Source organism: Sminthopsis crassicaudata, chromosome 4 (genome assembly GCF_048593235.1).
Source record: "Sminthopsis crassicaudata isolate SCR6 chromosome 4, ASM4859323v1, whole genome shotgun sequence".
In the NCBI taxonomy this organism is placed as follows: Eukaryota; Metazoa; Chordata; class Mammalia; order Dasyuromorphia; family Dasyuridae; genus Sminthopsis; species Sminthopsis crassicaudata.
Window position 1 is genome coordinate 8,856,661 of NC_133620.1, and position 23,330 is coordinate 8,879,990.

Genomic DNA, 23,330 nt, shown 5'->3' on the forward strand with positions numbered 1-23,330 from the left:
CCTTCGTCCAGATTTGTTTGCCTGCTGTCTCCCCATCAGGTGCTCCTTGAGGGCAGCGTCTGTTTTTACATGGCTTTGTGTCTCCTGCACTTAGGGGCAGAGCCCCGGCCTGGAACAGGGAGACCTGAATTCAAATCCAGCCTCAGACCCTGACCAGCGGGGTGATCTTGGGCAAGGCTCCTCAGATTCCCCATCCATAAAGTGGGCTGGAGAACCTGAAGCACTTGGCCCCAGCAGCAGGTGCTTAATTAGTATTTAGGGAGGGAGGGATTCTTTCTGCTTTGTGGATGGGAAGCAGCCTTTGACCCCCAAACTCTGGGGCTGTGGCCTGGGGGCCGGACAGGGGGTGGGTCACTCGGGGGCAGAGGGTTATAATCTCCCTGGAGGAGCTCAGACCAGTGCCTGCATTTCACAAATGAGGAAACCGAGGGCCAGAGGGGGACTGGGGTCCCAGGGCCAGCGCTGTCCGACAGAGGCAGGGCAGGAGGCCCGAGTGACCCCTGGGGGTCGGCTTCCTCCTCTGGGAAACCAGGCAGTCGGAGACCTCCAAGGTCCCGGGACCTCCACACTTAGGGCCCTCCGAAGCCACGGTTTGGCTCCACTCGAGCACCTTCCTTTTTTCCATTACAGGTAAATGCTCAGTTTTTAAAATTTAAAATTTTCAGTTCCCAGTTCTCTTCCTCCTCCTCCCCCTCCCCTGTGACAGTAAACAGTTTCATGTAGCTTGTGCAGGAGCAGTCACGAGAATATCACCATGTTAGTGTTGTGAAAACACCGAGAAAAATACAGCCCGACAGCGCGCTTCCAGCCCACGTTCAGGCTCCGGCCTGCGGCATTCGGGCTCCGGCCCACAGTGTCCGGGCTCCGGCCCATGATGTTCAGTCTCTGGCCACATTCAGACTCCGGTCGCATTTGGGCTCTGGCCCGCGGTGTCCAGGCTCCGTCCACATTCGGGCTTCGGCCTGCGGCATTCGGGCTCCGGCCCACGATGTTCAGTCTCTGGCCACATTCGGACTTCGGCCCACAGTCCGGGCTCCGGCCCACGATGTTCAGTCTCTGGCCACATTCGGGCTCCGGCCCACAGTGTCCGGGCTCCGGCCACATTCGGGCTTCGGCCTGTGGCATTCGGGCTCTGGCCCACGATGTTCAGTCTCTGGCCACATTCGGGCTCCGGCCCACAGTGTCCGGGCTCCGGCTGCTCTTTCTCAGAGGCGGCAGTAGTCGTAGTTGGGAGCCATGACATTGGCTGGCCCAGTTTGGTGACCAGAGCGGCCGGGTCTGCCATCGTCACACGGTAGCGCCGTCACTGGGCACGGCGTGCTGGGCTCTGCTCACTTTGCGTCCTTTACGTAAACCTTTCTAGGCTTCCTGAAATCTTCCTGCTCTTCATTTCTCATGCTGCAATAATATTCCATCACAATCACATCACAATCAGAAAGCGTCTCCGGTCTGTGCGATTTCCAGTTGTTAGCTCCCACAAAAAGAGCTGCTGGAGATAATTGGGTACATAAAGGTCCCAGAAAGAAAGGAAGGAAAGAAGGAGGGAGAGGAGGAAAAGAGGGAGGGAGGGAGAGAAGGAAGGAAGGAAACTTACTAAGTACTTAGCTAAAGAGCTATATTAAATTTTTTTCCCCCTGTCCTCAGGGAGCTTAATTCTCACGGAGAGGGAAGTCTCATCACACTCCCAATGTGCCAGACCTCTCCCCGTGCTAAAAGGCACACTCCCTGAGGACAGGAGCCGCTTCCACTTTTCTCCTGAGCTCCAGCACTTGATTGGAGATACACAAGTGCCCCCACAGGACCTGTTCCTGCTTCCGGCCTGGGCTGGGGAACCTTCTTCCTGCCCGGGGACTTGGATATTTATGACACCATCTGCAGGCCCAGGAAAGCCGGCTTACAGAGCCCAGGCGGGAGTGGTGGGGAGCTTCCGGGCCGCCCCCAGCGCTGTTCTAGCCTCCTCTGGGGACGCCCCCTTTTCTCCCCTCCCCGCCCTGGCTGGCTCCTTCCTGGCCCAGGCTCCAGGGAGCCACACCTAAGGGCTCCGGCTTCCCTGAGCCAGCTCGGCGGCCTTGGCCAATCCCCGGACGCTGCAGATGGGGAGTCAGAGGGTGGAAGGTCAAGGTCCAGACCGTTTCCTGTGCTTCTGAGCAGGAATGTGGCCTCCCGAGCCCCGAAGAGGGGCCTCCAGGAGACTTCTGCTCCGCTCCTCACCCGGCCCCAGAGCAGGGGGGCAGGAGGTGCCTGGGTCTCGTTCTCCAAGCTGCCGGCGCCCGGCTTTGGGACCCTTTGTGTCCCCGCTTTGGAGCTTTGGTCCCACCAAGACTCATCCGGCGCTGAATAAATGTTTGTTGAATGAAATCCCAACAGATGGCACGTGGGTAAAACTGGCGGTTAAGGTTTCTAAAGGCCTTTATGGGCTTTACCTCGTCCGAGGCTCCCAGCAGCCCCCGGGGAGCCCTGGCTTTGCCTGAGTCCATCTGGGGTGACTGGGGGCCTGGACGCTTGGAAGTCTGCCAGCCCCAGAGTCTCCATCAGTAGAGGTGGTTCTTCGGCACCTGACTTAGAGCTGAAAGTAATCCTAAAAGTCCAACCCCCCCATTTTACATATGGGGAACTGAGGCCTGGGGAATGCACAGTGACCTAGCCAGGGTCACCGAGCTGCTTAGTTAGCGCAGGAAGCATTCATGCCCAGGTTCTCTGGGTCCCAATCCAAATGCAAACACAGAAGCCTCAGTTTCCTGGGAAGCAAGCTTAGCAGCTTGAGCCACTTATTTCCATTCAGCAAAGCACTTATTAGGCACCTGCTGGGTGCCGGGGGGCGGAGAGATGCTGCTGTCTCTGGATTCTGCAGGCCTGGTAGCGAGCTTGCCATTTTAAAGCCCTATGGCGTCTGTCTCCCTTCAGATCCCATCCGAAAGCTGCCCGAAGATGTCCAGCAAGACCACCAACACCAACAGCGTGGCCCAGGCCCGGCGAACCGTCCAGCAGCTGAGGTTGGAGGCTTCCATAGAGAGGATCAAGGTAAGGCTGCTCCGGGGTCGCCGGCCTTTCCCAGCTCTTTGCCCTTCCCCAAAGCTCGTTGGCGGCTCGGAGCCGTGGGGGTGCAGGCTTCCTGGAAGAAGCCCCCAGCTGCAGTCCGGGGGGCTGGGTGGTCTCCTGCCCCTGGTTTTTCATCTCATGAATGCTATTTTTGAGGCTCCCCAGAGAGGCTGGAGGGGTCACTGCTCCCCACCCCCTCAGAAGCGATGGGGGGAATAGTAAGGGTTAAAAGCTCCTGGCTGCTCCAGGATCATTCCCAGGTAACTTTGTATGAGTATTTCACCCCCCTGAGACTCAGTTTCCTCATCCGTCCAATGAGAGGCTCTTTCAGGTATGGATTTGGGGCTCAGAACCCTGGGTTCCAATCCTAACTTTGCTGCCTCATGGCCCCGAGCCTCAGTTTCTCCATCTTGAGTTAGGTGACCAAGATTCCTTCCCATTGAGAATCTGCGACAGAGGAGTGGGGGGGGCGGGTCTCCCCCGTGTGACTCGGGCATTTGTTCACCTGCAAACTCGGGAGCTGGGCCAGGTGTCTGCGTCTGGGTCCCAGGTCCCCAGTGGGGACTGATGTGGGTGGGACGAGGCCCAGGAGCTGCGGCAGTCACTGGATCCGGACCCGTCATCCTCCAGGAGGCCGGGGAGGTGTGAGCCTTGGAGCCAGAGATCCCGGTCGGACGGCCCGTTCCCAGTCGGGTCCGGGGCACCCTTGGGGGACATCCTGGACCCTGCCTGGCTCGCCCCGTGCCTCCGCGAGAAACGCAGAGATTCTGTACTGTAGCCAGGCCTTGGGGTATCTTGGCTCTGGGCCCAAACCTTCATTTTTTTGAACTCCGTCCCACATTCCGACCGCATTGTCTTTTATTCGGTAGCTCCTGCCCCGGATCCAGACGAGTTTTACAAGTTTGGAGGGAGACTGACTTTTTTTTTCTACTATTCTCTTTCCCTCTCTCCTTTCCCTTTGGTTGGCGTGTCCTGCAGGTGTCCAAGGCGTCTGCGGATCTCATGTCCTACTGCGAGGAGCATGCCCGGGGGGATCCTTTGCTCATGGGAATCCCAACTTCAGAAAATCCCTTCAAGGATAAAAAAACGTGCATCATCTTATAGGGTGTTGGGGAGCCCCCGGTGCCGCCCCCATGATCTAAGCAGCTCCATGAAGAAACGTACCTTCCGCTCACTTGGTAACCACTGCTAAAAACGAAAATGCTTTTAACTTGTAAAAACAAACAAACAAACAGACAAAAAATGAGTTTTAAAGCCTTTGTTTTTAAAAGTCTCCCTCTCTTTAGAGCGTACCCTTTACAAAATGGATGGGAATCGGTCCGTTTGTCCTTGGTTTCAGTTGAAATGACTCCAGGTGGTTCTTCTCTTAGGTCGGCTTCGGTTTAAGGGATGCTGGTTGGGCTCGGCTTCTGTGTAAATCCATTGTCCAGTGATCTGCTTTTTGATTTGAGGGAAGACCAAAGTTGCCTCCTCCTCTTTCCAGATCCACCAGGCCCGCGGGTCTCTAAAACGCTTCGCCCCTCAGCACCCGTAATCGGCCCGGTGCCTCTCTGTACAGTACCCAAGTCTCGCATGTGTTTGGCGTGTATATATGACTTTGTATATATACATTTCAAAGTGCAGATTTTCTAGCCCCCCCCCCAGTTCTGCCTCCAGCCGGCCACCACGGCGTCCGCCTACGGCTTCGGGGTGACGGGGACGGCCGCCCCCCAAGAGTCGTTTTCACGATACCAAATTCTGATCACTTTCTCATCGTCGTCACCCTCTTGTTTGCTTCTCCGGCCCTCACGGCCTAAATACAAACGGTGCCAATTTAAGAGAGCGAAAAACAAACCCCTCTTGTAATTCGAGGTGCTACGCTGTGAGGGCCCCCTTTGCTTTTATGGACCCAGCACAGTCAGGATACAGAATCTCAAAATCCCAGAGCCGGATTGTCCAACCCGTGCCTAAACACGTATCCTTTCTGTCACCCCTCCGGACAGGTCATCCGCCCGGTCTGCCAGAGACCACGGACACCTCAGAGTTTTGTTTTTAATTCATAAAATAAAATTTATAGGATTACAACAAAGGAAAGCAGTTATACCAAAATTATCAAAATAGAAAAAAACAAAAAACAAGTTTATGGACCCTCGTTAAGAAACCCCAGTCTAATCCAACCCATTCCCCATCTACACTAAGAAATAGTCATTGCTCAAAGACCTCCATAAAGGTGAATCTCCCAAGGTGACCCATTGGGATAACCTGAAGGGCTAGGAGATTTTTCCTAACCTCAAAACTAAATTTGCTTCCCCTTGTTGCTCCTAGTTCAACTTTCCAAGGTCAAGCAGAAGGAGGGGAAGTGCATCCATGGGCCCCTTGACCAGAGAAGGGAGGTTGCGTGAATATGGTTTTCTCCACAGAAAAGGAAATCAATTAGCTGGCTAATTGGGGGAGTCTGCCTCCTTTCCTCTTGTAGGTCCAGTCATTCTCTCTCTCCTCTCCCCCTTCCCCTTCCCTAAATCTTACCTGTGTGAGGGTCTCCTCTCCCCCCCTCCTTACCTAATCCCAGTTTGTGGATTGGCGGGCAGGAAAGGCCCAAGATGTTGGTGGAGTTTTCCCATTCCTAGCAGCCCACCCTGCCCTGCTCTTCCTGGAGGCAAGACTAAGCAATGTGAGAGAAGACAATCCCCCCCCAAAAGAAATACAAAGTAAATCACCTTTTCACTCCCCCTCCCGCTCAGGTCACTGCATAGCTGAGCAGAGGACATCCTGAGAACTTTCTGCTGGACTTAAATGGCCCCCTCTGGGCCCAGGCCCTCCAATCAGGTCAGTGGACGCAGAACGTACATTGACCGCACTAGGCGCTAGCCTTGGAGGCTCTCCAGAAAGGCGAATGATTAGCCAAATTCTTTACGAATCCCAGTGGCCACGAACGCTGCTCCGGAAAGTCAGCCAAGGGAATTCTGTCTAATGGGCCCTCGGCAGATGCTCTTGGAGGTAGCAGCCCCTTCGGGGAGTGCTTTGTTCTGTTTGGGGAGAAAAATTCTCCATATCTGGATGAATTGTGTCCATCAGACAGATTTTCCTCCCTTCTCTGTGGCGACTGTTGTGGAGGCTGGGGGCTTTGCCCTTCGTGACTGGGCATACCCATACTTCACCATACCCCTCACTACCAACTTTGAAAACTCAGTGCTGTGGTTTGTCCCATCCCCAGGTAAATGGAGGACCTCCCCTCCCTGTGTCCAAAGCAAGAGGCTCATCCCTCCCTTCCGAAAATTAACTCGGCTTCGTAGATGGGGAAAACCGTTCTCCCGGTCCCGACTGCTTCCTGACACTCACCTCCTTTTCATATTTTTGTAAGGACCATTTCCCAACTCTAATCCACATTTTCCACTCTGATTTTTAACCACTAATCATGTAGAATGCAGCCTGTTGCAAAAAGTGCAGTAGAGCTTGATTCCATGGGGACCCCGCCACTGAGGGTAGTCGCCCTTTACTCCGTACTGTTAAATAGACCCTTTAATCCCTTCTTTCTACTACTGTGCTTGCCCCGGCCAGGTCTGGCCCCTCTGCCCCGCTCCACCTGCTCCTTCCCCTGGCCTGCTGGAGAGCATCCCGGCCTCCCAGCACGGGCTCAGTTGCCCAACCAGCAGCCAAAGCCAAACGACCCCAGATCTAGACCTTGGCTTCTGGACCAAGACAGAAGTTATAATTCACTATTGCGGACCTAGAACCAAAAACATTGTTGATGTACCTAGAACCAAAAAGAATATATGAGGAAAGATAATATATATATGTCTATGCTAAACAGAAGTACAGAAGTCCCTTTTATTTAACCGGCTTGATCCCCCTTGTAAGGTTCAGCCGCTCTTGGAGCAGCTGCTGTGATGATTTGGGGCAGATGTCTGGGTGTATGATTTTTTTTTCAGCTACCCCTGTAATGTTGACAGAGATATACACCCACAGATGTGTATATATAAACTGTAACCCTCTGGCTTGGTTATCACTGCACTTCCTACAGCGTGGGTTCAACGTATGAACTTTGATGGTAGTTTTGCAAATATGCTGTTTTCTCGGTTCATCCCTTTCCCTCCATTATTCCAACGTGTCTGTACAGTTTTTATTTAAACTCAAGGTCTCAGTGCCATGACCATGTGCTAAATAGAATTTATCGGTCCCAAAATCTTTTACAGAAACACCTTTTGAACAGGGGAAATATTTTATGTACCAGATAATCGATTAACAAGTGATACACTGTGTCTGCTTGTTCTTTTTTCCTACGAATCTGGTTTTTAAGTTCCCTGGGCGAATTAAAATCAAAAGTGCCATATTCACCTTTTAGAGAAAAGGTCTGGTGTTTGCTTTCAGCCCAATTGAGACAATTTTTATACTTTTTTCATCTAAACCACCAGAGGAAAAATTTATACCAGTACTTTAGTGTATATAAATGTGCATATGTTTTAACAGAATCATAGAGATTTATGGAAATGCAGAGGCATCTTTAAATCTGAGGCAGAGGCTAGAAAAACAAATGGTGGAGGATATGTTCAACTGTCTTCTCAGTTCTGTCCTAGCTAACTTTCTCAATTTTAAATGAAACAAGAAAATGGCATTTAGCGATCTGGTTTCCCTAAATTTCTTTTTTCTTTTGAGCTATACCTTCGAAAAGATTCATGGGCTTAGGAAGTGAATTCTAACATAAATTAATCCTTCCTTGCTGTCCCCCCTTACACCAAAAAATGAATATATGACTAAGTGAGTGAGTAACAATTTTCAAAGATCTAATTCGAATAATTACGAGAAAATCGAATCTAGAAACTTCAGATCGAAATCTACAATTCCTGGCTTATTGGCAGTGGTACGGAAATTAATCAAATCATCCTTTTCTCTGAATCATAAACTGTCTCAGTTGGAAACGATCCCAGAAGTCATCTCGGCCAAGTCGTACTGGAAAAAGTTCTCCGGGACGACATCCCCATGTGCGGTCACCCAGTCCTTGCTCCAACCGGCGAGCTTCCCGGGCAAACCCTTCCACTTTGGGAGAGTTCTAATTGGTGGGAAGACTTTCCTGACCTCCAGCCTCCATTGATCTATTTTCTGCCCTCTGGGGCCAAACACAATAAATCTGATTCTCCCTTCCTTCCCTTCCCCAGCTTCTTGAGTCAGGGCATCCTAGGTGTCCCTTCTCGGACGTGCTCTAAAGAGCTATTTTCTGAGAGGTTTCCCATCGTTCCAAAAGTCCAAGGAAGTAGAATAGTGAGCCGGGATTGCCCACCACCCGGTGACTCCCCCCGATCTGACCCCCAGTTCCCTGGTCTAAGAAAGGACGACTGAACCAGGTGACTTCTGGCCGTTCCAACTGGACAGCTCCATGGTCCAACGATCCTCGCTCTCCCGCCGCCATCTTCGTGCTGTGAGCATCGCTGTGCTGATATCTAAATGTCGCTCCCTTCTCATGTCGTCACGAGCTAACAGCCCCCGAAAGTGTTTCTTCTCCCATTATTTTCTCACAATTGGAAAAACTGACTTTGTTACTCCTGTGGTGATGATGGTGTTTTGTTTCCTCCCGACTTTCTGGACTCTGTGACTTGCTTAATGTTCTCTGTATTGTTGATGTAACTCCCCCTCCGTGTCCTTGGGTGTCCCCGAAAATTTGCCTTTGATTTCTAGTCCCTGAGACTCAGCCGTCTCAGAGCCTTCTCTGGCTACTTGTATGTTGTGTCGTATATAACCTTGACACTGTGATCATCGTCTGAAAGACTGTCAAAGATGGAAGCATTTCTCTCCCAGCTCATATGTTCAATAGCACGGATACCAATCAAACGAATTAAAAACATCATGGCTTTCTATTCTGAATCGGCCTCCGCTTGTCTCCTTCTGTTCCCGGCGCGTCCTCAAAGGGGTCCCCGGCCTTCCCCGGGCTCGGCCGAGGGGGCTTTATCTGAGGGCGCTCAGCGCAAGGGCATTTCCTCCGGGGGACCGGCCTTGAGGACCCTCTCGCCGGCTCGCTCCCCCTCAGTCCTGAGCATCCCCCCTCCTGTGGTTGGAGGGTTTTCTCCCCTCTTCCATCCCTGAGGAGAAGGTCACTTTCCCCCCTATGGTTTGGAGCCTCTCTCCCCACTTCCACTACTGGGAGAGGTCACTTTCCCCCCTATGGTTGGAGGGTTTTCTCCCCTCTTCCATCCCTGGGGAGAAGGTCACTTTCCCCCCTATGGTTTGGAGCCTCTCTCCCCACTTCCACTACTGGGGGAGGTCACTTTCCCCCCTATGCTTTGAGGGTTTTCTCCCCTCTTCCATCATTGGGGAGGTCACTTTGAGCACTGGGTCCCGGGCAGCCAGGATGATAACCCTTCCCCCCTTTTCTTCCATCCTAGTGGGGAAGGGGGGAAACGCCCAGATTGCTCACACGCCAGCCTCTCTGATGGGAGCAAAGGACCCAGGTTCAAATCCCAGCTCTGCTCATTCCGTTTCTGAGCCTCAGTTTCTTATCCATAGAATGGGGCCACAGTGCTCCCCAGCTCCTCACTGAGCCCGTGGGAGGAGTTGTCCTTTGTTCTCACGGGCGCCGCTGTAAGGGGGTGACGTGATATTCGGGGACCAGATTTAGGTGAGGGGAGGCTGGGCACGGGGCTTCATCCCCAGCCCAGCCCATTGCACGGGGGCTCACCCCTCCCCCCCTGTGATGTTTATGTTGGGGGCCCCTCTCCAGGCTCTGTGAAGCTCTCAGGGAGCTGGCACCCCGTGGGGGGGACCCTGAAATGTCACAGAAGCTCTGCCCCGGCTTCCGCCTCCCAGGGAATCAGCGGGGTTCCCTCTGTGGAGATCGCTCAGTGCCCAGCCAGCCGGCACTCAGGAATTGCGCCTTCCCTGGCCACCAGTGCCCGAGGCCGGATCCCCCTGGCCCCTGATCTCTGCCCCTTCCCCCAGAGCCAGCCATCTGCCCAGGCTTGTCAAGCAGAAGATCCCTCTCATCTGTCCCCCTCCCCACCCCACCCCCATCTCCCGTGGGCTGACTGCTGGGGAGCGACTCTGCCTCAGTTTCCCCTGGCCGCTTCCTCCAGCGGCCCAGCGCTCCCTGGTCTAGAGCCCCGAGGGGCGGACCAGCTCCTCTGGCTCTCCACCGACCGGCCTGATGCGTGCTCCCCCTCTCCTGCTCCTCCCTACCCTCAGCCCCTTCCCCGGCCCAGCTGCCTGCCAGGCTGGGCCCCCCAAACCAGCGCCAGGAGGCCCCGGGGCAGCCGCCGCCCCTCCCCCTCCAGTATAACCAGCACTTGCTTGTCTGCGATCATGTGTCGGTCACCCCGAGCTCGTGGGAGGGGGCGCAGCTCTTCCCAGCCCGGCTCCCCCCTTGGGAAAAGCTTCTTGTTGGATTACTTGGAGAGTCACAGAATTGCCCCAAAGGGAGCTGTGAGCCCAGCCCTCCCCTGTGCGGATCAGCCAGCTGGGCGGAAAGGAGACCCAGCTCCCCAAGGCCTTCTGGGGGACCAGGATTGGGGGCCAGGCCCCGGGATCGCCAGCCAGTCCCGCTGCCACTAAACAGCAGAATGAATAGGCAAGGGGGAGAGCTGGGTTCAAGGACCACCTCAGAACCCCCTTCTCTGTGACCCCGGCAAGTCACTGAAACTCAGTTTCCCTCTTTCAAGTTAAGGAGCCTCCCCCAGCTCCACGTGCAAGAGTCCATCTGTCTCCCCCAGGTCCCCAGACCCTTCCTTCCTAGGGAGCTCTCCGGCCTCACCAGCCCCCTCCACGTGGGCTTGTTTTGAACAACCCTCTCCCATCCCCGGGCAGCCAGAGGCAGCCAAAAATGGGCTGGGGGATCTCAGATGTGCAAGAAAGGCCTTCGGAGCCCTCTCCGCCCAACCCTCCCCAGCAGCAAAAGCCACAGGCCTAAAAGAAGGCACTTGGCCAGAGTGCAAAAGCTGCAAAGGGCAGGATTGGAACCCAGAGCCTCTGACTCCGGCCTCCTTTCAGGGAGTCTGCACCGTCCCCGTTTATGCTCTATGTTCTGGCTGTAAGGCCCAAGGTGGTGGGGGGGGAGCAGGGCTCCAGCTTTCACTACTCCAGAGGGGCCTTGCCAAGCCTGGAAGGGACCCCGGCCCAGTCTCCCCCTTTTCCAACCAAGGGCCTTCCCCTGAGCCCCCAGTTAGCAAGGGGGAGAGCGGGTCTTGATTCCGGCGTCCAGCCCCAAAGCCAGAGTCCTGGTCACTGCCACAACAACAAAGACAGCAGCTTCCCAGCACTTAAAAGCTCTGCAGAGCGCTTCCTAAAGAAGGCCTCCTTTTGTCCTCACAACAGGCAGGAGCAATTTTTAAAATCCACATTTCCCAGAGGAGAAAAGCGAGGCAGACTGAGGTTCGTCACCCAGCTAGGAAGTGTCTAAGGCCGGATTCGGCTCTGCCCCCGGGCGGCTTCTGCTGCTCTGTCCCCAATCCAGCGGGGCTTGGGGTGGGGTGCCATCCTGTGCCCCCAGCCAACACCAGCTCACTGCACTAAGCAGGTGGGGGGCGCAGGAAGAGCTCCCGGAGACTCGGTGACCTTGGACAAGTCCCTGGACGTCGGAGAGTGAGAGGAGACAGAGCGCTCCGAGGAGCCGTCCCTTGGGCTTGCCAGGGCCCCGATGGCACCGCCCGGCCGGCCCCCGGAAGGCCCAGAGTTCGGGACGCTGCGTGAAAGAAGGGCCTGTGCTCCAGCAACATGTAATTATGGGCTTTTCAAAGCTATTTAAAGAATTGCTTCCTGACATTTCTGTTATGGATTCATCAGCAGGGTGGGAGGACGGCTGAGGGGGAGGGGAGGTGCCCAGGGAGAGCCCTGTGGCCGAGGCCCCGCCCCTCCCGGTCTCTAGAACTCAGGACTGGCCTCCAGCCTTATCCCAGGAGGCCTCGGGCAGCCCTGGGCTTTCCCTTCCTCTTCCCTATCATGCTCCAGCAGGTATTCAGCAGGCGTTTAATAAAGGCCCGCTAAGGGGGAGTTACATTGGGGGGGGGGTCTTGGCTGAGAGAACCAGAAAGAGGGGGTCTCCATGTCCGCTGCTGGCTCTCCATTGTGAGTGTAAGAGGCAAATTCTAAAGGTGACCCATTGAAGGCTGGGTGGAGCTCCTCTGGAGGAGAGCAAGGTTTTGTCTCAGACCTCAGACCTTGGCGGGAGATGCTGGCCCTGGGTTCAGATCCCGACCAGCCACTTTCTCCCAGGGTGCTCTTGGGCATTCATAGCAATAGCCAGCATTTGACTGGGCTTTAAGGCTTGCAAGGGGCTTCCAAACAAGAGTGCATCTGAGGGGCGTGAGGGAAGTCTCTTCACGAGCCTCGATAGTTTCTTCTGTAAAAGGGGGTGCAGCTGGCGGCCCAGGTCCTTTCCAGGCTCTCCGTGTATCAGAGACAGCCCAGTCCTATTTCTTACTTTTCCAGAGCCGTCTCCAGAGCCTGGAGAGCCAGGAGGACTGGAGGCCGGCCTTCCCCCCAGCCTCTTATCTGCCCTAGATTAGCGGGAATCAGCCTCCCTCTTTCTCCCCCAGGGGCTGACTGGAAATCTCCCTGCTTTCCCGCATGCAGTTAGCCCCCCCTACTGGATTCCCTGCCGTACCCTGGGGGGTTCCTCCTCTTCTGATCCCTCAATCCCCACAGGAGCAGCATGGGCACGGAGAATGCCCCCCCCCTTAAAAAAACCAGCTTGTGGTTCATCCTGGCGCACCCCCAGCAAAGAAATGCACATTCCCGGGAGCTGGAGACAGCCCCGCTTCTCCCTGGAGTAGTGGGGGGGGGGACTGCTAAGGGAGCGGATTGGGGGGCTGCTAAGGGAGCGGATTGGGGGGCTGCTAAGGGAGCGGATTGGGGGGCTGCTAAGGGAGCAGATTGGGGGCTGCTAAGGGAGCAGATTGGGGGGCTGCTAAGGGAACGGATTGGGGGGCTGCTAAGGGAGCGGATTGGGGGGCTGCTAAGGAAGCAGATTGGGGGGCTGCTAAGGGAGCGGATTGGGGGGCTGCTAAGGGAGCGGATTGGGGGACTGCTAAGGGAGCGGATTGGGGGGCTGCTAAGGGAGCAGATTGGGGGCTGCTAAGGGAGCGGATTGGGGGACTGCTAAGGGAGCGGATTGGGGGCTGCTAAGGGAGCAGATTGAAGGGCCTGGTAAGGGAGCAGATTGGGGGCTGCTAAGGGAGCGGATTGGGGGGCTGCTAAGGGAGCAGATTGGGGGCTGCTAAGGGAGCGGATTGGGGGACTGCTAAGGGAGCGGATTGGGGGACTGCTAAGGGAGCGGATTGGGGGGCTGCTAAGGGAGCAGATTGGGGGCTGCTAAGGGAGCAGATTGAAGGGCCTGGTAAGGGAGCAGATTGGGGGGCTGCTAAGGGAGCAGATTGGGGGCTGCTAAGGGAGCGGATTGGGGGGCTGCTAAGGGAGCAGATTGGGGGGCTGCTAAGGGAGCAGATTGGGGGCTGCTAAGGGAGCGGATTGGGGGGCTGCTAAGGGAGCAGATTGGGGGCTGCTAAGGGAGCGGATTGAAGGGGCTGGTAAGGAAGCGGATTGGGGGGGCTGAGCAGAGATAGGGTTCAGGCTGAGCAAGAAGGAAGGAAGCAGCAGGAAGGATGAGGAGGATGGGGAAGGGGAAACTGAGCCCAGCCCTCCCTTCTTGGTCTCCCCTGGCCGTGTACATAGAGAATCTTTTAAAAATGCAGTTAAAGGCAATCAAAGGAGGCCAGATTAAGGGATCTTCAGGCCAGGCCGAGTCCAGCGCCCTCTGCAAATATGAAAAAATGGCAGTCAGCATTTCTGGGCCCTTATCACCACCCCCTCCTGTATCTCCCTGCATGTGTGAAGAATGAAAATAAGAAGGGAGAGCCAGACTGTAGTCAGGGACTGATAAGGAGCCGCCCTCTGGAGCCTGAGGTCAGGGAGGCCCCCAGCTGGAGCACCTGTACCTGGGACAGATACCCCAGACAGATGGCACAGACCCTGTCTCCGGGCTTGGGGAGGCCTGGCCGCAGCCTCAAAATCCCCAAGGCCTCCTCTCTGTTTATCTAACTCCTCAGTGATGCACAGGTGTGCCCCCACCCCCACCCCTGGGAAGTCTGGGAGCACCCCAGGGCCTCTGAGCTTTCTTCTTGGCATCCCCTGGGCTTGGGAAAGGCACGTGCTGGCCCCTGGGACCCTCTTAATAAAGTTGTGCTGATTGAGGGGGCAGGGACATCAACAGAAGGTGGAAATGTCACCACCGACCCCTTTAGAAATGGCCCCTGGGGGAGTCTGTCCAGAGGGGCTTTTTTGGGGGGGTTTCTTGGGGGACAGAAGGATAGAGAGATAGTATTTTTTGTTTTAATTAATCAATACATAAATTTTAAAAGACTTAAGTTTGCACTGACTTGGGAGCCAGGACGCCTTGGTCTCAAACCTTTCACTTCTTACCGTCCCACTGGTGTGCCCCAGAGACTTGGGCCCTATTCTGAGCCTCAGTTTCCTCCTGGATAAAATGAGGGGGTGGGGTGCCAGCTGACCCCAGGGGTCTCTCCTTGCCTAAATCAGTGATGTTTTGGGGTCACAGGTCTCTAAATTAAATTATTATTATTAAATTACAATCTCTGAGGACAGATACACCTCTGTGGACTCCTGTGCTTCTGTCCCCAAGATCTGTTGCCCCCTTAGCAGACCTTAATACTTAACAAAAGTCTGACTGCAGCCAAAGGGCAGCCAGGTGGCTCAGTGGATGGAGCTCTGGCCCTGGAGTCAAGATCCAGCCTTGGATGTTTATTAGCTGCGTGTCACTGGGCATTTAACCCCATCTGCTTCAGTTTCCTATAGCCAAGCACTCAATGGGGTCACCCAGAACAGAGTCACCCCCTTTCATCCAAGACACTTTCCATCCTGGCGAAGAAGTCCCAGCTAAGGCCAGAGCTAGGGTAGCAGCAGCTCCTGCCCCGGGGATTCCAGATTTAGGATCATGCCTTTCCCAAGGCTTTTATTCCAATAAAGTCTTCTCAGACCAAGCTGGAGAGACTTGGAGAAGCTCCCAGCCCCAGGGACCAGCGACGCCCCTCTTGTCCTTACTTGGGAAACCCTGCCCTCTGCAGAGGCACCTCCAGGGCACAGACCGTCCCATTGGGGTGCTTTCATTAAGACACGTTTTTGGATTGGATCCCATTAGAAATAGGAGATTAACCCTAAATTATTAACGCTCCATCACCCACCAGGGGAAAGTGCTACTGGACTGATTGGGGTTTGTTTACAGTCCGCCACTAATTAGGAATTCGGTCGGGACTTGGGTTCCCAGCTCGAATTAAAAAGGGACAATGGCTTAAGTGCTGGGGACGCCCCTCAGCTTTGGGCAATGATTTTCGGAGACAGCATAGCCCAGAGATAGGCAATGTTTTGTGGCCCTGTTTACCATCCGCTGGATGGAGGAGATTATCAGGGCTGGGAGTCTCCTCAAGTCTTACTAGGAAATAGGAGGACGAGTGCCGAACTAAAAGAAATTTAAAAAGCAGAATAAACCGGCCCAAATACAAAAATGGCAAATACTGTCTTTTCTGAGCAACAGTTTATAAAGCCTTAATTTCTCCTCTGAGCTATCCAGGGTAATTTTATGTTTGGAGGGCCTAGTCCCTAGACCCTAGACAAGTCACTTATGCTATATGTACTTTATCTAGTCGTTGGCTCGTTTTCTCCGCTATTCCAACGTCAACTTCCTGGGTCAGAGATGCTGCTTTTGCCTTATACCTGGCACACAGTAGGTGCTTAGGGCTGTGTGATGTATATATTTGTTGATATGATTCCCCTCGGGTCTTTGGGCATCTCTCTAAGCCTGAAAGCAGATCAGTATAGAAAGACTTTTTCTTTTTTTCTATTTTGCATTTGAGGTTTGTTTTTTGTTTTCTTTTTGTTTGTTTGTTTGTTTTTTTTAATACATTTTTAAAAGACCATTGGCTTTTTCTTTGACTATTTTTCTTTTTTTTTCCCGTTTTTTTTTTCTATTTTGCATTTGTTTTAGAAATATATTAAAAAGAAAGAAAGAAAGACCATTGGCTTTTTCTATTTTTTTTTTTCTTTTTCCTTTTTTTCTATTTTGTATTTGAGTTTTAACTTGATCCATTAAAAAAAAAAAAAAAAAAAGCCATTAGCTTTGGAATCTGAGCTCTGCCTCTCTTTAGCTGTGTCTTGGGACCCATCTCCTTATCTCTCGGGGGTAGCTCTGAGGTCTCATCCACCTCCCAAATCTGGATCCCACCAAGATGAACGATTGGCCTTGGCCGACGGATTTTCCATACTGGGATTGCCCTACCAGGAAATCCCAGCTCTAGATTTAAAAAAATGAAGTGTCTTGCTCCTCTGCACACACACCCCTTCCACCCCAACAGGGAACACCGCCTTGGGGGAAAGGCCCTTCCACATTAAACATGGAGCCTGCTCGATTTAGTCATAGGTTAAAAACGTCAGCTGCTTTATTTACTTATGGCCTTAATCACCTGGGAATAAGTAAACTGCAAGAAACCGCCAGGATACCCCAAGCACCAGCTCTGGGTATGACCCTGTACTAATTGAGTTTACGATCAACAGAAGAAAGCCTGCTTTACAGCAGATGTGAGCCGTAGAAACATGTGCACGGGGGAGGGGAGCAGCACAGGCCCAAGTTTTTGCTGATGTTGCAGGGGGGCGGGGAGGCGGGGGCCTGGCAGGGAGCTGCTGTTTGCTGGCGAGTTCCAGCTCCTCAAGCTTTTTTTTGAGGGAAAAGGAGCCGAGAGACATAGGTTGGGCAATGGGGGAAAGACTATTCCACAAAGCTACAGCTGCCTTTGGCTAAAGTACCCAGAATCCCAAGCACACACTCACCCTCGGGCTAATTGGGAAGCTTGGTCAGCTTCGGGAGCTATTCTCTAGCATCATTTTGGATGAGCTCAGAGCCCAGAGAGGTTCCGGAGTTGTTCTTTTACATCAGTTGAACTAACTCAGAGCTCAATTATGTTCCAGAGTTGTTTTGTATCTTTGGACTATCTCAGAGCTCAGGTTTGGGAGTTACTTTGTATCTTTGGAGTGACTCTGAGTTTAGTTAGGTGGGGATTTGTTCTTTTGCACCAGTTGGATTAGCTCAGAGCTCAATTATTTTCTAGAGTAGTTTTGTATTTTTGGACTTGACTCAGAGCTCAGTGAGGTTGAGGAGTTGTTCTTTTGTACCAATTGGATTAGATCAGAGTTCAATTAGGTTCCAGAATTGTTTTATATCTTTGGACTGACTCAGAGCTCGGTTAGGTGGGGGAGTTGTTCTTTTGTATCAATTGGATTAACTCAGAGCTCATGTTCGGGATTTGTTCTTTTGCACCAGTTGGATTAGCTCAGAGCTCAATTATTTTCTAGAGTAGTTTTGTATCTTTGGACTTGACTCAGAGCTCAGTGAGGTTGGGGAGCTGTTCTTTTGCACCAGTTGGACTAGCTCAGAGCTCAATTAGTTTCTAAAGTTGTTTTGTATCTTTGGACTGACTCAGAGCTCATTTAGGTTGGGGAGCTGTTCTTTTGCATTAGTTGGATAACTCAGAGCTCAATTGAGTTTGAGAGCTGTTTTATATCTTTGGACTAACTCAAAGTTTAATTAGGTTCCAGAGTTATTTTGTATCTTTGGACTAGCTCAGAGCTCAATTAGGTTGGGGAGCTGTTCTTTTTGCATCAATCAGATTAGCTCTGAGCTCAATTAGGTTCCAGAGTGTTTTGGTTTTTTGGATTAGCTCAGAGCTCAGGTTGGGGAGCTGTTCTTTTGCACCAGTTGGATTAGCTCAGAGCTCAATTATTTTCTAGAGTAGTTTTGTATCTTTGGACTAGCTCAGAGCTCTGGTTGGGGAGTGGTTCTTTTGCACCAGTTGGACTAGCTCAGGGATCCCTGAGATTCGGAAGTCATCCTTTTGTTTCAGTTTGGACTAGCTCCAAAGGGTTCAGGAGGTATTCTTTTGCATCAGTTTGCATGAGCTCAGTGCTCAGTCAGGTTCGGGAGCTATTCTCAAGCGTCAGTTTGAACCTGTTCATCTCTATTCCCCAAACCCAGTGGAGATCTGGGGGCTTAAGTCTTTCCAATTCTAGTCTTCCTCCCTCCTCCTCCCCCAGCACATAATTTAACCAAAGGCCCTCTAGCCCAAGCACACAGCTGCTGGGGCGGAGGACCTCAGATCTGGAAGCAGTTGCTGCAGGGCCCAGAAATCCCAGAAATCCTCGCCAGGGCCACCCCTAGACCCTAATGTTCCCGAGATAAACCAACCCTGCAACCGGTGAGATTAAGCCCAGAGCTAGAGCCGGAAGTCCTGTATTTAGCTACTTTTTCAAAGATACAACCCCCACCCCTCCCTTCCTCCCCCTAGGGTTGGAGCTGTGGGGAGGAGTTGACTCTCTCCCCCAGCAAAAATCCAGTAAACAAAAACCAAGTCCAAAACATGAATAGTGCAATTACTCTATATCAGTTTATTGCATGTACTGTATTCCAAAAATGTATCGCATAAATAACCTTTCATGTCATAAAATAACTTAGTACAATTCATAATAAAACTCCAAGATTTTAAACATCCCATCAAAATACAATAAAATATGGTTTTTAAAATATAATTATCCCCTTTGCTTTCATTTTAAGGGCATATAAACCAAAAATACCCAAACTACTGCTGTACATTTAAACTGCAACAATGCATATTTGGTTTATCGCAATGTAACTCAACCATCCTAAATGAATACATTTTTTTTTCCCCTTCCAGCATGGTTCTTTGCCAATTTTTTTTTTTTTTTTTTGGGTTCCTTTTGACTTTCCCTTGTTTCCAAACAGCTTTCTGTCTTCAATCTCTTCTCTTTCCTTCTGCAAAGTCATCAATCTCCGGTCCCCCAAGAACTGTAGTTGGACTCAGTCAGCCTACTGGACATCAATTTCTGTAATCCTTGCATCAATGTAGGGAGTAACTGCTTGAGTAACTACAAAGGGATTTCAAAACTTCAGTGCAACTGGACTCGGTTCCTTTCGGTGGGAGGCCATCACCGTTCAGGGAGGTTAATCACTGGGACCCACTGATCCATGTAGCGGCTTTCCCGGCAGAAACATATAAGTTGACTCAAGGCCGGATCCTTCCATTGAGAGGAATGTGGATTCTGGAAAGCAATGGAATACTTTCGTGAAATCAGGAACGCTTATTCGTGCTTTGTAAAACTGATTAATACCATCATGTTATTTGGGTAAATGTGATGATATTCATGTTTAATAACATTAGCAATACTTTCATTTCCAAACCGGAGATGCATTTTTCAAAACCCAGCTTGCTAATAATAACCGTGACACTGGGGCTGAGGGGGAAGAACCTGGAAAGGTCCATTTCCTCCAGAGTCACAGTAAGTTAGCAGCAGGCCGGAGGGGGTGGTCAGCTCTCCGCCCACCGCGCTGCCTCGCAGGGTTACTATGGGAAACTCCCAGATGCCTTATGTCCCAGTCTCGGTTCTCGGGGGCTTCGAGGCGGAGGGGAAATCCAGACCTGGAAGGCGAGGCTGGCGTCCACTCCCACTAGCCTGCCTTACAAAATACTACCTAAATACCCGCCAGCTTTATGCTTTTCCTGGAGCGAATCCAAGCGACTCAGAGGCCAGGGGGAGGCACTCCCGGGCTTTTGCGGGAGTGAAAAGTATCTGTACGACCTCCTTTTACCGGGGAGCTGCGGCCCCAGCCCTCCGTGCTCCTCCCCTTGCACATGGAAGCCGAGCCGGGGGCCTGTTCGCAGGCTCTTTCCCGTCACCCAGGCCCCTGGAGACGAGTTTCCGAGCCTCTGCTGGGGACGGCGCGAGCGGCCCCACGCTCGAGTTCACCCATTCAAAGCATTAGCTCCGTACCCGCTTCCTGCACTTAAGAAGGGGGGGGTGGAGGGGAAGGGAGGCTGAGCAGCCAGCCCAAGCCAGGCTGTTTACTCGGCGGCCGGCCTGACAGACACGAGTGTGTAAAAAAGCGGCCCTTTCCCACCCCGGGAGGGGGAGGCTGAGGCCTCTCCTCCGGCTCCTCGGCCTTTACCGCTCCAACTCCAACTGGCATCGGGGTTTAAAAAACAACTTTTTCAAAAACCGCGAGTTTTCAGGGAAATTTTCCGCTGCCCTCCCATGGACTTCCAGGGAATCCGCGGCGTGTGCCCCTTCCCTCCCTCCCGGCCAGCCTATTAATAGCTCGGACTGGCAGAGAATGGAGGTGCCTCCTTAATGAGGGGGAGCCAGGAATTTATTTGGCTTTATCTAATCTGCGCTGCTAAAAGAATTAGTCACGGGAGGGCGGGAGGCTGGGCTCCCAGATGGAGCTGCGAGCTCGGGCTGCTGACTCACGCCCAGCCGGGACAGGCCTGGGAAGCGGCGAACCTGTCGGGGCATGTTCCGGACCGGGAAAGTCTGGATGACGAAACCGGCCCCTTTCGGTTGAAAGTCCGGCGGCCCGGCAGCGGAGCAAAGGCGGCCCCCTCCCCCGGCGGCGCCGCCCCTCCCCCGCGCTCACCGTCACCAGGACGCAGTGCAGGTCGGGCGGCTGCTCGGCCCCCGCGGCCGCCGCGCCCCCGGTCCCCAGCAGCAGCAGCTCGGCCAGGCGCCCGGGGTTGCTGACCCGCAGGATGTTGATGTCATTCTCGCAGCAGAAGGCCTGGATGAGGGTGAAGTGGATCTGCAGGGCCACGTCGCGGTCGTCATCCTCGTCGGCGGCCAGCAGGCACAGCACCACGTTATCGGGGTCCCTGCGCGGGGAGGGCGCCGGGCCGTCAGGGTCCGGGCTCCCCGCCCCCCGCGGAGCCGCACGCACGCACGCGGGCGGGGGCCCACGCCAGCTCCCTGACGCAGGTCCCCGCGTGCACACACGCATGCACCGAGCCACCCTATCGCGGAAAGACGCCCGGAGTGGAGTCCGCGAAAGCGAAGGGCCGACCCGAGGAGGTCCGGAAAGTAAACAAGCGGGGATCCCCGGAGCGGCGCGGGGGCCGGGCCCGGGGCAGGTGCGCGCCGCCCCCCTCCACTTACACGTTGAGCAGTTTGGCCGCCTCGTAGACCCCCACCGTGATGCTTCGCTGACTCAGGGCTTTGCTGAGAACTTCTTCGAGCGCGTCCCCGACCTTGTCCATCCTGCCAGTGGGCACAAGGGACGCGGGCGCTCAGCCACCCCGCGGGGGCACGTCCAGCCCCGCGCCCCTGCACACACCTCCCCGGCCAGACTGCCCTCGGGCTCCCCGGGGGGACGCGGGGCGCAGCCGGACACCCGCCCCCGCAAGCATGCCCGCGTCCGCACCCGCACTGCCCCGGGAGAAAAGGGCCATTTCCCACTCGCCGCTCCCCCCACCCCCGCTCCGGGGACACTTCCTGTGCTCCCTGCTCAACCCACACCCCAAGCTGCAAACCGCAGAAGCCTCGGGCGGGAGGGGGCGGGGGCCGCGCCGGCCTGGCTCCCAGTCCCTCCCGCTGGATGCCCGCCCGGACGCCCCTCACCTTCCGCTCCCCCGGCCCCGGGAGCGCTCCAGGCAAGGGGGTCCCCTCCCGGCGCAGCGCCCGCAGCCCCCGGCCCTCTCCCAGAGCGGCAGCGCGCCAGCCTGCTCACCCTTCAGTTTTCTGTTCTCCGGCCGCGAATTCCTCCAAAGTCATATTGCACTGGCAGGTCCCGTCCCCGTCCCCCGCCCCTCCCCCCGCGGCGCGGCGTGCGCCGCAGCAGCTGCCCCGGCTGCCGCCCGGGTCCCCGGGGCCGCGGCTCGGCGCTGTCCTCCTCCGGGGAGCCTGCACCGGCGGCCGCAGCTAGGGCAGCGGCTCGGCCGGCTCGCGCCCGCGCTCCGGCCCGGCTGCCCCCGGGCCGCCCCCTCCCCGCCGCGGCGGACCGCCGGCTGCCTAAGCCACTGGCCGCCTCTGGCCGCACCACCGGACTGCAGCTGCCCACAGCCAGTGAAGGACAAAGAGCCCGGCTCGCCGGAGATATCCTACCCACACTCAGCCAACCAGCTCCCTCCTCATTTGCATATGACGCGCCCATTGGGAGATGCAAATCAACCCTTTCGGGCAATTTGACCTTCGCGCCGGGGATCCGCCTGAGAGAGAGAGCCCAGCGGAAGGGGGCGGGGCCTCAGGGGGTGGGGCCAAGGGAGCCGAAGGCCTCGGGAAGAGGAGGGGAGCCCCGCCGCCTCGCCCTTCCCATTGGTCCCGGGAGGCTCAGGAGGCGGGGTCCGGGAGCGGGGCGGGGGAAGAGGGTTTGTCAATTAAAGTGCAGCCTCGGAGGCTTCAGGTGCCTGGCCGGCCGGCGCACTTTTTTCGGCCGGGCTGGTCTCGTTCCCTTTTGTTTGCAGGGCTGTCCCTCAAAGGCGCTCTGCGGGGCTCCTGCCGCCCCCTCCCGCAGTTATTAGCCAGGCAGGTCCCACGGAAAAGAAAGAGGGAACAGCCAGCCCTCGGGGCAAAGTCGGCCCGCCGGGGCTCTTGGGGTCGCTCTGGGCGAGGGCGCTGAGGGGCCTCGGGGGCCCCGGGGGCTTCTTCCGGGAAGGGCTGCAGCGAGCCGAGGGGCAGAGCGCCCGGGCCTGCGGGGGGCGCTGCAGAGTCGGGGGCAGAGCGCCCGGGCCTGCGGGGGGCGCTGCAGAGCTGGATCCCTTCCGGGCGCTGGGGGAGAAGCGGCCGCCCAGCTGCCCGGCTTGTAACCCTAGAGCGCAGGGCCACGTGCACGGGGGCTGCCGGGCCAGCCCAGGGCGCCTCCGGCCTCCCGAGCTCCCTCCAGCCGGCTGCGGCAGCCCAGCTCCTTCCCGGACCAGCCCTCGGCTGTGACCTCCAATCTCGCGCTGCCCCGCGGGGGGGAGGGGGGCGCACATGCACGCGCACGGGGACGGACATGCACGCGCACGAGCGCACCGGGGCGAGTGCCCATTATCTCAGTCCATTATTGACCTCGGCGGCGCGCTGAATCATGAAGCTGTGGGGCAGTTCTGGTCAAGTTTCACCCCGGGGGAGGGGCGCGCTGGCGGGCCTGACTGGGCGCTCACTCACACTGTTTATACAATAATAAAGACTGGAACGTCGGGCAGCCGGTGTCAGGGGCATGGGGCTCCAAGGTTTGCAAAACACGCGCGTCGTCTGCGTGATCCGCCTGGGGTAACCCTGGAAGAGGGAGCTCTATTGTACCCGTTTTACAAAGGAGCCGACTGAGGCTGGGAGGAATGTCTGTATCTCGCTCTGTCTCTCTGTCTCTCTGTCTCTCTGTCTCTCTTCTGTCTCTGTCTCTGCATCTATCTCTCTGTCTCTGTCTCTGTCTTTCTGTCTCTGTCTGACTAGTAGTGTTTCTCCCTCGGTGGTTGTTGGGGGCATATGGTAGCAGGAATTCTGGCTCC

General features: G+C 55.0%; 2 protein-coding genes across 3 annotated transcripts in view; one reads left to right on the top strand and one right to left on the bottom strand.

The window, feature by feature from the left end:
- Positions 1 to 5,127, top strand: part of GNG12 (G protein subunit gamma 12) — a 105,960-nt gene extending 100,833 nt beyond the window's left edge. The window contains exons 3-4 of the mRNA XM_074265675.1: positions 2,905 to 3,021; positions 4,018 to 5,127. Coding sequence (XP_074121776.1) covers positions 2,929 to 3,021; positions 4,018 to 4,143 — 219 coding nt within the window. The 5' untranslated portion in view covers positions 2,905 to 2,928 and the 3' untranslated portion in view covers positions 4,144 to 5,127. The remainder of the gene's footprint in view (positions 1 to 2,904; positions 3,022 to 4,017) is intronic.
- A 13,297-nt stretch (positions 5,128 to 18,424) lies between these two features.
- GADD45A (growth arrest and DNA damage inducible alpha) lies at positions 18,425 to 21,921 on the bottom strand. 2 transcript variants are annotated; one of them, XM_074265673.1, is made up of 4 exons: positions 21,572 to 21,901; positions 21,001 to 21,102; positions 20,489 to 20,720; positions 18,425 to 19,116 (listed from the first exon to the last, which is right to left on the bottom strand). In XM_074265673.1, exons 1-4 carry the CDS (start codon positions 21,613 to 21,615, stop codon positions 19,003 to 19,005), a joined length of 492 nt encoding a protein of 163 aa, XP_074121774.1. In that variant the 5' UTR covers positions 21,616 to 21,901; the 3' UTR covers positions 18,425 to 19,002. The 2 variants fall into 2 exon arrangements, with proteins under 2 accessions (XP_074121774.1, XP_074121775.1); XM_074265674.1 differs by lacking the exon at positions 20,489 to 20,720 and having other exon boundaries at positions 21,572 to 21,921.
- Between the last annotated feature and the right edge of the window lie 1,409 nt (positions 21,922 to 23,330).